The sequence below is a fragment of the Tupaia chinensis genome, unplaced genomic scaffold, assembly GCF_000334495.1.
Source record: "Tupaia chinensis unplaced genomic scaffold, TupChi_1.0 Scaffold144135_1, whole genome shotgun sequence".
NCBI lineage: Eukaryota > Metazoa > Chordata > Mammalia > Scandentia > Tupaiidae > Tupaia > Tupaia belangeri.
Window position 1 is genome coordinate 274,799 of NW_006203990.1, and position 12,730 is coordinate 287,528.

At 37.1% G+C, this 12,730-nt stretch overlaps 1 protein-coding gene across 6 annotated transcripts in view; it reads left to right on the forward strand.

The window, feature by feature from the left end:
* GSK3B (glycogen synthase kinase 3 beta) overlaps window positions 1-12,730 on the forward strand; it is a 216,446-nt gene that overhangs the window by 145,157 nt on the left and 58,559 nt on the right. For all 6 annotated transcript variants that reach the window (XM_006165983.3, XM_006165985.3, XM_006165986.3 and 3 more), the window contains exon 7: window positions 1,856-1,953. In XM_006165983.3, coding sequence (XP_006166045.1) covers window positions 1,856-1,953 — 98 coding nt within the window. The remainder of the gene's footprint in view (window positions 1-1,855; window positions 1,954-12,730) is intronic.

The window sequence follows — 12,730 nt, forward strand, 5'->3', positions numbered from 1 at the left end:
TATTATTATTGGCTTTGAGTGAAGTAATGATTTCCTAGCAGGTTTTCATATTTGTATCACTTAGCAATTTCCTAACATATCAAGTAGGACTCTAGATTAATGTTTGTAGGATAGGCATCTTGGTTATTATCGTTTCCAACTGTACAAAACCAACTTGAATTCCTTAAATGAATTCCACAATATTTTTCTAGGTAAGTAAAAAGTAATCATTAGAGCAGGAATTTCCAATCTCTTTCTCTATTTTTTATTTTTAAAATTTATTGAACTTTATTTATTATTGTTATTGTTTTGTTGTTTTAATTTGCTATAGGGATTGTGTGCTCACCAGAAAGAGATCAAGAAAGAGAGAGAAAGCAAGCTGCTGGTCTGGGACTTGAGCTGTCATCAGTTCAAGTGGGAGTCCTTCACCTTAACCACCATGCCACCTGCTGTCCCCCTCTGATCTTTCTTGATAATACATCTCATCACATCAGCACTCTTAAATTACTTGTTGTCTCCATGCTATTCTTCATTCTTCTTCTTCCCTATTGATAGGTGGGAGAGCCCAGTAGTGATTTATGTTTATCTTCCTAAAACTCTTGAGTGTGGGTACATACAAAACCTAGGAACCTCAGAATATCGAAACTGAAAAGCAGCTTTTCCTTTCAGGAAGTGTTAATAATGGGCCTCAACTAAAATAACTCTCTAATTTATCTTCTAATCTATTAATATTGGGTTTTCAGAAAAGTCGTGATGCATTTTTTTTTTATAGAAAAGGATAGAAAAAAATACATCATAGCCTTTCTAACTACCCAATACTTTTGAGAGAGAAAGAGGGTGCTGTAAATAGTTAACTCAGGACGATGGCTACACACTTGCATTGTCTTGGGTAACCCAGGATGTATGCTTTAAATCTTTTTAAAATCAATTAATTGTATTTATTAATTTATTAAAATGTATTAAATTATTTTAAAGGTCTTTTCCTGAGGAATCTCGTTTTCACTTTGACTAAAATGAATTTTTTAAAATTATTTAATTTTTCTCATTATTAGTATTATCTTACAATTTATGAAATAAAATAAATTCCTGCATCTTAGCCATTTCATTGCATTTAAAAATGATGGTATGTATATTTAACCACATTTTTTTTTTAAAGAAATTTTTGCCATAGGGCACATACTCTCACCAGAGAGATACAAAGAGACAGAAAGCGAGAAATCACCCCCTAGAAGGGATGACCACACTGCAATCTCTTCTCCTCCATCTCCTTTTGGGATTTTGGACACATGCACACGCACTTGGTGTGAGTTTTAAGCTGCCAGGTCTAGGATTAGAACCATGGTCAGCTATGTGGGAGTCCAGCAACATAACCATTATGCCATCTGCTGATCCCTAAGCACTCTTTTTTGTCAGTCATCTTATAACATTGAAGTCAGTCATTTAATGTCCTAAAATTTCTCATTGAAATTTGCATTGGCCTAAAATCCCATAACTACAGGAGATTGAACTCGCTACTCATCTATTAGCACTTAGTAATGTGTAGATATTATGCCACTGACTAATTTTTAAGAAAAATTGATAGGGATGCATAAGTTTGGTACTGTAATCTTATTATTTGAAGACTAGAATACTTGATGTTTGATGATAATAATAGAATGTACCCTTTATGGGAATATTCTTACTTGCCTCATTTCCTCATTAGTAAGCTTAATGCTTCAGTTTAAAATGCATTAGGCAAGTTTTAATGACTTTTTTCTCCATTTTGGCTATATAATCTTTTGCTTGCAATATTTATTCTGTGATCAAGTAAAAGTAGGAACCATATCTCAATCCAAGCTATAAAGTATTCATAAGTCTTATTTTCTTTTCTCTTTAGACGTATGGTCTGCAGGATGTGTATTGGCTGAGCTATTACTAGGACAACCAATATTTCCAGGGGACAGTGGTGTGGATCAATTGGTGGAAATAATCAAGGTGAGAATATTGAATCAGTATTTGAACTAGAAGGAATTTTGCTGCTGTAGTAATAACATATCTCTCACACTTGCATGTGTATACACATAAGAAGCTTCAAAAATGGAGAAAGAAATGTAAGGCCTAATTCCCCTGTTAAAGCAGGTATAAGAACCCATCCAGCATTTTTGTTTCTAATTGAGTTACCCTTCTGTTACATGGATACTGGAAAAGCTAGTATTTGTATCTAATGAAAGAAGGAAAGTATTTAAAAGCAGTATTAGGTCATAAACTCACTAAAATACATGTAAACTGAATAAAAGCAGAAGCTATGACCAGTTTTGCTTACCATGTATTATGTGTCCTTACTACTCCACATAGTACATAAATGCTTTAATTTGTTCGATATTTGTTCAAATATTTATAAAATGAAAGCATAAATACCTGTGTGCATGGTCAGAATACTGATAGATGCAGAATTTCAACTTAAGGGTTTAGTATAATTTTATTTCTTGCATCTCTTTTTTTTTTCAAAGAATTATTTATTTAATTTTATTTATTCATTCATTTTATTTTAACTTGACCAGAGAGAGACACAGAGAGAGAAACTGAGAGTAAGCCACCAGGCCTGGGACTCGAACCATGGTTGGCCATTTGGGAGTGTCAAGCACTTTAACCTCCACACCACCTGCTGGTACCCGTGTTTCTTGCATCTCTTAGCATCTTTATTAACAATAGAGTCAAAATAATTCAGAATTAATGTTTTAATTTTAAGAACAGTAGAGTTGAGATTTAAATTGAGTTTTTAAGGTTTTTAATATTTGAGATCTTAAAGGAAGTCCTCACACCTTTTTTAAAAAAATAATCTAGTGTCGGGATCAGCATTAGCGTAATGGTATGTTGCTGGACTCCCATGTAGTCAACCTCGATTCGAGTCCCAGACCCGGTACCTTAAACTTGCGTCGGGCACGTGAGCGTGCGTGTCCAAGATCCCAAGAGGAGAATGGAGAAGGGATTGCAGCATGGCCATCCCTCCTGGGGGTGATTTCTCGCTTTCTGTCTCTCTGTCTCTCTCTGTCTGGTGAGCTCACGCACCCTATAGCAAAAACCTCTCCAAAAAAAAGAAGAAAAAAAAAATCTAGTGTCTATGTTACACCATTAGATTGGTTTACTGTTAAGGTTTCAGTTTGACAATGCCTACTGTCTTTTGGGCTTTATTTGTGATTTCACAAATTTTTCATAAAATTCTGAAGTAGAAAATTATTTTTAGAGGTTATATAGTCTTATCCTCCATTCAGTGGAAGAACCTTTTAGTTTACATTTCTGACAGATGATTTTGCCTTGTTTTCATGAACACTTTTAGCATCAGATTGCTGCTTGGAGATGCACCCCATTCTGTATTTGGCCAGTTGACTAGTTTTTATTATGGTGAGCCATAACTCCTAGTAGCTTTCACCAGTTGGGCACAGAACTGTAATCAAGTTATTTTAAAGTCCTTGTATTTCATTCTGTAAAAATATGTTTTCTTTTCATCATAGGTTATTTCACTAGATGTCAGCATGTGCAAGTGTGGTTGGAAAAACCCAGTGTGTGATCAATAAGTTTCCTTACTATCCTTATAATCTCATGATTTGTAGCTGAGACCAGTATGGTGTTTGTACTCTTTTTTGGTAACCATCCTTTAGTCTCAGATTGATCCTTTGTTAACAAGAACTACATCATTCCTGATTTCTGTACTGTGTTCAGACTTGGGTTTGAGTAGTTTGTCCCCAAAAGCCTTTGTGCTCCCTATTTTACTTTAAATAAAATTTATGCTATAATACAGAGATGAGCAAACTTTTCTGTAAAGAACCAGAGAAAACATTTTAGGCTTTATAAGGACATCATATGGTACTTAAGTAGCACAAGAGAAAATGTATTTCCACAAATTTTTTTTATTGATGAAATTTAAAATATAACAGTATAATTTTTTTTTTTATATAGTGCAAGCTTACAAATCAGAATAGTGGAGTCCTTTCAGGGAATATATTTCTTTTAATGGGGGTTTAAAGTTAGTATTTTCTATTCTCAGATGGATTACAAATCTATACATACTCATTCTTAATTTATACTTTCTACTGAGTGGGCTGTAGTTTCTGACCTCTGCTCCAGGACAACCATGAAGCATTTCTTTTAGCCCCAGGCTTCACTTGATGTGCTTGAGCTTGCCATTTTATACTTTTCTGGCATGTTGCTGTTCTGTTTGTCATGTGTTTTGGTCGTTAAAATTGTATAATTTCTCTATTGATGAGTTATATTTTAGAAGTTTGTGATATTTTGTGAGCCATTCATTTTAATTAATCCATACATGATACAAAGTTGTGTAGGAAGGTAAGTGTACATCTGTGATAAGTACATATCTCATCTATAATATATTTATTAAACTTTAAATGAAGATTTCTTTTTTGCTCCATTTTTTTTCTTTGTAATTTAGTTTTCTACTATACTGGTTTATGCTACTTACATTATAGATTTTGGTAGAAATTGTCAGTTTGTTGATGATAGTTTAAGACTTTATTTCATTAAGGGCTTATTTGCTGCAAATTGGCCCATGATCAGCTTGCAGTAGTAAGGTCAACTCTGAAACAAAGCACTGTTGTCACTTGTGTACTATCTTGTCATCTTGCAATTATACTCGAGGAACATAGTCATCAGATTATTTTAATTCCAAGATCACTATCTATAAGATGTTTGGTTTTGGTGTGAGATAATTGAGTTAGATGTGTTCTCAAGCATCCTTGGGGACTTAGAGATATCCATTTTCTAGGTCCCTTGTACCTTCTGGAACATGACTACCCAGGATACCAGAATTAGTTTACCATCTACTTATTGACCCAGAGTTACAGATTACAAGAAGGGTAATAGACACTGCGTTAAGTGTGAATGTGTGTGTTTATTTAACACAACTTAATAAATATCATAGGAATTTCTTTTGTGTATGTATGATCCAGCTTTATATTTTGTTGGTCTTATTATTGCTAATATCTATGCCTTAAATACTGAATGTATACGAGGTCACATTTGAACAAAAATTAATAACTAATGCCGGTGAAATCTCTAGTTTTCTTGAACTAAGTTGTGAAATGAAAAAGAAGATGGAGGGACCAGCGTTTAGCTTAATGGCTATGTCGCTGGACTCCCATGTAGTCGACCGCGGTTTGAGTTCTAGACCCGGCGCTTAAACTCACGCCGGGCAAGTGTGCGTACGAGCCCAAGATCCTGAGAGGAGAATGAAGGAGAACGGATTGCAATGTGGCCATCCCCCCTGGGGCAGGGGTGATTTCTCACTTTCTGTCTCTCTGTCCTCTGTCTTTTGGGCGACCGCCCATGCCCTATGGCAAAAACCTCTCAAAAAAAAAAAAAAACAGTGTGTATGTTAATTTTCAAAGATAAATGCTCCTAAGACATTTTCTGTTTTAAAGTTTATTTCTTCTGAGAGAGAGACAGGCAGACAGAAAGATATGGGCCTCCCCAGCAGGTAATTCACACCACAGTTGACCCCTAGTTTCAGCCACCCTGAATCATTGGCACATGATACACCCAGTGTTCAGAGGCCCTAGGAAGCAAACCTATGGGTCCAGTTGTGTTACTACTGTGGTACTCACCTGGCACAACATTTATATTTTAAAACAAATATTTTTTATAATTTCTTATTTACATTTAATTGTACATCTTTGTGGGATATAATATGGTTTTTCAAAGCATCCGTGTAGTATGTGATAATCAAATCAAGGATATTACTGTGTCAGTCATCTTAAAAAAGAACATTATGTTGTGTACTTTGTTTTCATTCTGCCTTTTTTAAATAATTGTTTTATTTTACTTTATTTATTTTAATTTGACCAGAGAGGGATGGGAGTGGGGAGTAAAAGCAGGCCGCCAAGTTCGAGCCTCGAACCACCATAGGCCACGTGTGTATGTGGAAGTCCAGCGCCCTTACCACCATCCCACCTGCCAGCCCCATCATTCTGCTTTTTTGTGTGTGGGTTTTTTTTTTTTTAACTGTTATGGTGTACTGCTTTATAATCTATTTTGTTTTTCCTTACAAGCATTCTTATATCATTTCCACCGTCTTTTAAGGAAAGCAGTAAACTCTGACCATAGTTTTGCAAAGTACCGTAGAGGCTTCTCATATTTGCACCTCACCACTATATCCCCTTAAAAGGGAGGGGAGCAGGTCAACTTAAGTAACAGATCACAAGAAAGAATGAATGGAATAGAGCATGTGTACATACGGAGGCCCTTCTGTACTAGTTCACCCTCCCCAGGCTGAATAAACTACACAAATGACATGATGGCTTGCTGCTCTTTTCTTCACTTAAGTTTCTAGTAAGGTTTTAAGACTTGCATTGCTTCTGCCAATAGCTTTTTGCTCCTCCACTTTTGGAATTTGGAAGCAAATTCTGATTAGGAAACATTGCACCGTAAGGAAGAGGCTGCTTACTCAAAATTGCCATCATACACAAGAGGAGAGGTAGAAATTGGATAACATCTGTGTGCGTTGAGTTTATTACTCAACAGAGTCCGTCCTCTTGAGGTGAAAATAAATAATAGTGATTTCACCGTCATTAGAAGGCTGATATTTTCAAATAGAACACATGTTTTCTGATTTTCTAGTTAGAGGAATTTGTCAAGCTTAGGCAGCCAACCTAACATATTTCAGGTTGAATATGCAGGTCTTTTATGCAGAAAAGAAATTAATACGTTTAGTTATTCAACTATGCATACAGTAGTTATGTATATTTTATTTTCTTCGCTTATTTTTAAAGAGCTCTTACTGAATTGATCATATATAGATGTAGCTATACATTCTCTTTAGTCTTTAAGGTACATACCACCCTAATTGCATATGTTCATTTAGTGAACAGTTTTGCTAGATACTGAGCTAGAAAAATTGAAGTTCTTGCCCTAAAAGAGTTCAGCGATGGAGGGGAGAAAGAGAGCTACTGAGGACAGTAGAGCAAAGCAGGTATTAACCCAGAAGTCTGTGCAGAGTACAAAGCATTCTATTTGCATGCAGGCTATCTGGAAAGGCTTTCTAGGAGAAGAGAGTCTTTGAGCTGAATCTTTTATGAAAGAGGTTTTTGCTATATGGCGCATGCACTCACCAGAAAGACAGAGACAGAGAGACAGAAAGCGAGAGATCATCACTGATGGCCATGCCACAGTCCCTTCTCTTCCATTCTTTTCTCGGGATCTTGGGCATGCATGCACATGTGCCTGGCATGAGTTTAAGCCACCAGGTTCGGAACTCAAACTGCAGTTGACTACATGGAAGTCCAGCGACATAGCCATTACATCAATTGCTGGTCCCGAGCCTTTGAGCTGCATCTTGAAATATGGAAAAGTATTCATCTTTAGAGATAGGAAAATGGTTAAATATTAATGAAACAAGGTCATTTGTTTTTCTTTATGGTTGGAACTTAGGTTCTGAATAGTGGAGTTGGTAGAATATGAGTTTCCCAAGAAAGAAAGGAGGAGCTATGGGCAGTAGCTGGATCACATTAGCTTGAAAGCAGTTGGAAGCTACTGCAGGATTCCAAGCAGAGGACCAACATGTCTAATAGGATTTCTTTTACTTCACAATAGCTTGAAAGGCTACACTCTGCAGCTCTATTGCTGAAGTTTGGCGACCTCTGGTGTTGAGCTATAAAAAAGCAAGGCTGTGGAAGAAAATTTTCAGTGTTTCAGAACGTTTGTCAGATTCTTCTTTGGCTTTCATTTATATTTTTTAAGACAACGATCATCAATTTATGATTCTCGAGTTGCTGTTACTCAGTATTAGCATAAACTTGGAACTGAAGGAAAAAATAGGGTGTGGATAAAACCAGGTACAGATGAAATGATTGGTTTTATCATAAAGGGATGAACAACTTTCCCCAAAGGATGTGACAGACTGATCTCTGGTGCTTTGGATCATTTCACCAAACTACCACCCACCCTATGATGTTCTTTCCCAAAAGGAAGGTACTTTTTGCAACAAATGGAAGGGGTCATGAATTCTAATAATAAATAATTGAGACTATCTTTTCTTCCCATTGAGGTGATCATTTTCAACATTCACCCCATTTTTTGCATGAGGTACCATATTCACCAAAGATTACATAAAAACTGTATGCAGTTTAATTCACTCTAAATCATGGAGGGACTCAGTTATTAAAAAATTTTGAAATAAGTACTTTTCTTTTTTTTTTAGAGAGAAATTTTTGCTATAAGGTGTGTGCATGCACTGGAGAGGCAGAGAGACAGAAAGTGAGAAGTCAATGCCCAGGGGAGATGGCCACACCACAATCCCTTCTCCTCTATTCTCCTCTCAGGATTTGGGGCATGCATATACACATACATGCCTGGTATGAGTTAAGCCTCCAGGTCCAGGACTCGAACCATGGTTAGCCACATGGGAATCCAGTGTTTTAATCACTGTGCCATTTGCTGGCTCTCAGTACTAATTTTATTAAGTGTGTCCTTCGTCTAAAAATTTTTGAGAAAAAATTTTTTTCCCATCTCTTAAAATTCAGTAGAACACAGATGGTGGTGCAGTAGTAAACAATGATGTTCTGTGAGGATGTCCTACATGTGGAGATTTAGTTAAGTCCAGAGACCTCCCTGGGTATGGTGGCATGCATTTCCCTGGGCTTTAGGGCTGCCTGAAAGCTGGAGGTACATCACAGTGTCGCGACCCTAATGGAGTACTGCCCCTCTCTATCTGAACCTCTTTAACTCCTGAAAGAAAATAACTTTTAACAAAAAATCAGAAGGACCTTAAGATTTGCTTTGTTTCTTAAATGATGGGGTCCATGTTAAACATCTTATCTATAAAATGAAAAAGTTCAATTATACTGTTTCAGAAGTTCCAAGTATATAACTCAGCTGGAGTAAGTCAGAAGCATACTTCAAACCGAATGAAAATTTAAAATCTAAAGTTGTGTCTAGAAGTTAAAATAGGATAATTGATTTTTTTAAATTACGTTTATTGGTTATAGATGGTCATGCATTCAGTATTGTTGCTCTTCATGATCTGTCACTTGCTTATCTTTTGACCTTTAATGGTGTCAGCCTTCCATTTTCCAGTCCTTATTCTCTGTTAGCATGCTGTTTTTTGCCTTCACGTCAATGTGCTTAGAATGTTCTTACTCATTTGTCTCTAGATCCTTAAGTAAAATCACCCCTTGTCTCCCCTTCTAGAACTGTTCCTTAATCCCTTTCCTACCCCAGTGTGCGGCAGCACTTTGACCTCACACATCATACTTACTTTTACTGTACTGATCTTGGCTGGTGGTTTTTGATTTATGTACAAGTCTGCACTAGAGCTCCTTTTAAATGTTTTGAATTATGACTTCAGAGACTGAAGAAGGTGTTTTGTTTTAAAGAAAGATTTTTGCTATAAGGCACATGCATTTGCGGGACAGGCAAGAGAGACAGAAAATGAGAAATCTCCCCCCAGGGGGGATGGTCATGATGCAGTCCCTTCTCTATTCTCTTCTCAGGATTTTGGGTGCACACGCATGTGTGCCCAGCGTGAGTTTTAGGCCGCCTGGCCGGGACTTGAACCGTGGTTAACTATATAGAAGTCCAACAGTGTAACCATTATGCCATCTGCTGGTCCCAGAGACTGAGACGTTTTTAAAAGTACCTCTTGATTATATTTTACCTTTGCTTTTGTAAAGAATATGCATGTTGTATATAAAATATTTCTGACTTAGGGTTTGACACACTCTGAAGCTTTTTTCTTTTTTCTTTTCTTTTCTTTCCTTTTTTTTTTTTTTGAGTTTTTTGCTATAGGGCACATGCATTCATAGAGAAACAGAGACCGTGAGAGAGAAAGTGAGAAATTACCCCCACCAGGGGGATGGCCTTATGTAAGCTCCTCGGGATTTTGGGGGGCCGTGCACACACACACACACACACACGCCACACACACAACATGTTTTTCAAGCTGCTGGATTCCAGACTCAAACCATGCAGTCACCTATGTGGGATTAGGTGCCTTAACCACCACAACACATGCTGGCCCTCGGGCTTTGAAACAACTTTTTTTTTTTTTGAGAGATTTTTGCTATAGGGTGCGTGTGCTCGCCAGAAAGAGAGAGACAGAGAGACAGAAAGCAAGAAATCACCCACCAGAAGGGATGGCCATGCCACAATCTCTTCTTCCTTCATTCACCTCTTGGAATCTTGGGCATGCATGTGCACGCGCCCAGCGTGAGTTTAAGCCACCGAGTCTGGGAGTCGAACCATGATCAACTACATGGGAGTCCAGTGACATAGCCATTACGCCAAGTGCTGGTCCCGAAACTTTTTTTTTTGGGGGGGGGGAGATTTTCACTATAGGGTGCATGCGCTCACCAGACAGAGAGAGACATAGAGACAGAAAGCGAGAAAGCACCCCCCAGGGGGGGATGGTCATGCCGCAGTCCCTTCTCCTCCATTCTCCTCTAGGGATCTTGGGCACGCACGCACACGCGCCCAACGTGAGTTTTAAGCCACCGGGTCCAGGACGCGAACCGCGGTCGACTACGTGGGAATCCAGAAACATAGCCATTATGCTAACTGCTGGTTCCCCCGAAACTTTTAATGCTAGCTGCGAACTAGCAATTTAGGAATAAATAACTAAATAAATACACTATGCTAAAGTTTTAGCACATGCTAAACAAAAAATTTCATAGAGGCAACACACATTACATAATTACAGATTTACTTTTTAAATCAAGTTAATATTATCTGTTAACTCGTTCTACATACAATAAAACATAGTTATTTTAATGAACTTTAACAAATGTGTACCCTTTAAATCTTGACTCTTTAATCTGGTCAAGATTTAGGACTTTTTCATCATTCCAGAAATGTTCCTTTATATTGCCTGGAACAACTAAATATTCCAGTTTGCCAGGACTAACAAATTTGCCTAGATAATACCATACAAATTAGAATGTTGGTCACCCCGTTCATTGCCGCTTTGCAGTCACATTCCCATCTTCTGTCCCAGGTTACCATTGATCTGCTTTCTGTCACTATAGACTAGTTTTTCCTGTTCTAGAATTTCACATAGTTTCATGAAATCATGGAGTATGTGGGGGTCTTCAAAAAGTTTGTGGAAAATACATGTTATACAAAACCTGTGCATGAATTTCAAAAAATTTTGCACCAAAATAAACTTGCACTTTGTTTTCCACTAACTTTTTGAAGTCTCCTCTTATTTCTTTAGTAGCTGGCTCTTCTTTTTTTCCTCTTGTCTCCCTCTTTTTTTTTGAGATTTGCAGATGTTGCTTTTATCACCTGTTTGTTCTTTTTTATGCTATATGCAGGGGCTATGTTACCACAAAAAGTAAAATCATAAATAAGAGTTGCTGATATATATATATATATATACATATATATATATATATATATGTATATATATATATATGTATATGTATATATATTGCTGAAATGACAGCACATTTCCTGTGTCTCAGTTTTTTTTATCTATTCACCTGCAGATTAACGTTTGACTTGGTCCGGGGTTTGGCTATTGTGAGTAAACCTGCTATGAATGTTTGTTTTGAGGTGGTTTTACAGACATACGTTTATATGAAGGAATAAAAAGTCCGTAACAGTCCCCTCCCTCCCTTTTGAAATAGTGCAAACCCTTGCATGGCTTTTCATATTTACTGGACTATTGGTGCAAAGTTATACAAAATGGCCATGTTTAATAGAGCTTTTAGTTTACGTTTGACCACGTAAAGTAGATACAGCTCCTTGTTGGATATAGGTACAGTATTTATACCCAAAGCAATTCAGTAACAGCAATAGCGCCTGCAATTTAGGCCGTGCAATTAAAATTGCTTATAATTAAAATTACTTATAATATATGCATTCATACTATTTGCCCACCATTTAAGACTCTAGTCAAAACTACATGTGTGGGACCAGCAGTTAGCGAAATGACTATGTCGCTGGATTCCCACGCAGTCGATCACGGTCCACGTCCCTGACCCGGTGGCTTAAAACTCACGCCGGGCGCGTGTGCGTGCGTGCCCAAGATCCCAAGAGGAGAATGGAGGAGAAGGGATTGCGGCGTGACCATCCTCCCTGGGGGATGATTTCTCACTTTCTGTCTCTATGTCTCTCTGTCTGTCTGGCGAGCGCACACACCCTATAGCAAAAACCTCAACAACAACAACAAAAAACTACATGTGTGACAAAAATCACAATGATATGAAACTTACGTGTTTGTTAGTGTTTTGTGTTTGTTAATATACCTAAGCATGGGCAAATGAGGGATTTACAGTGACATCTACAGCTATAGAAGCCCAAAAAGTGAGTTATCAAAATTGCTAGATCATTTTATAAAGTATATTAAAGCATTCTAAAGTAAGTTTTAGATTTGTTATTCTCGTTGAACTTGTTTAGCTTGTTAGGTGCCTTTATTTCTTCATATTATTTTTCTGTTGCCTTAAATTTATTAACAGTTGAAGATCTTCATTTTTTAAAAATATTTATTTTATTTATTATTATTCCAGTTTTGATATAAGGCATGTGTTCTCACTAGAGAGAGAGAGAAAAAGTGAAAGTGAGAAAGCAAGCCACCAGGTCTAGAACCATGGTTGGCCATGGGGAAGTCTAGCACCTTAACTACCATGCCACTTGCTGGCCCCAGATAATTCTTTTCATTAAACTGAATTGCTATAACATGGGTAGGTTTTATTTAAATTACGTGGTTTTGTAAGTTAATAAATCTACTTAACTTTCTCTTTTTACTTACAATCTTATTAAGCCT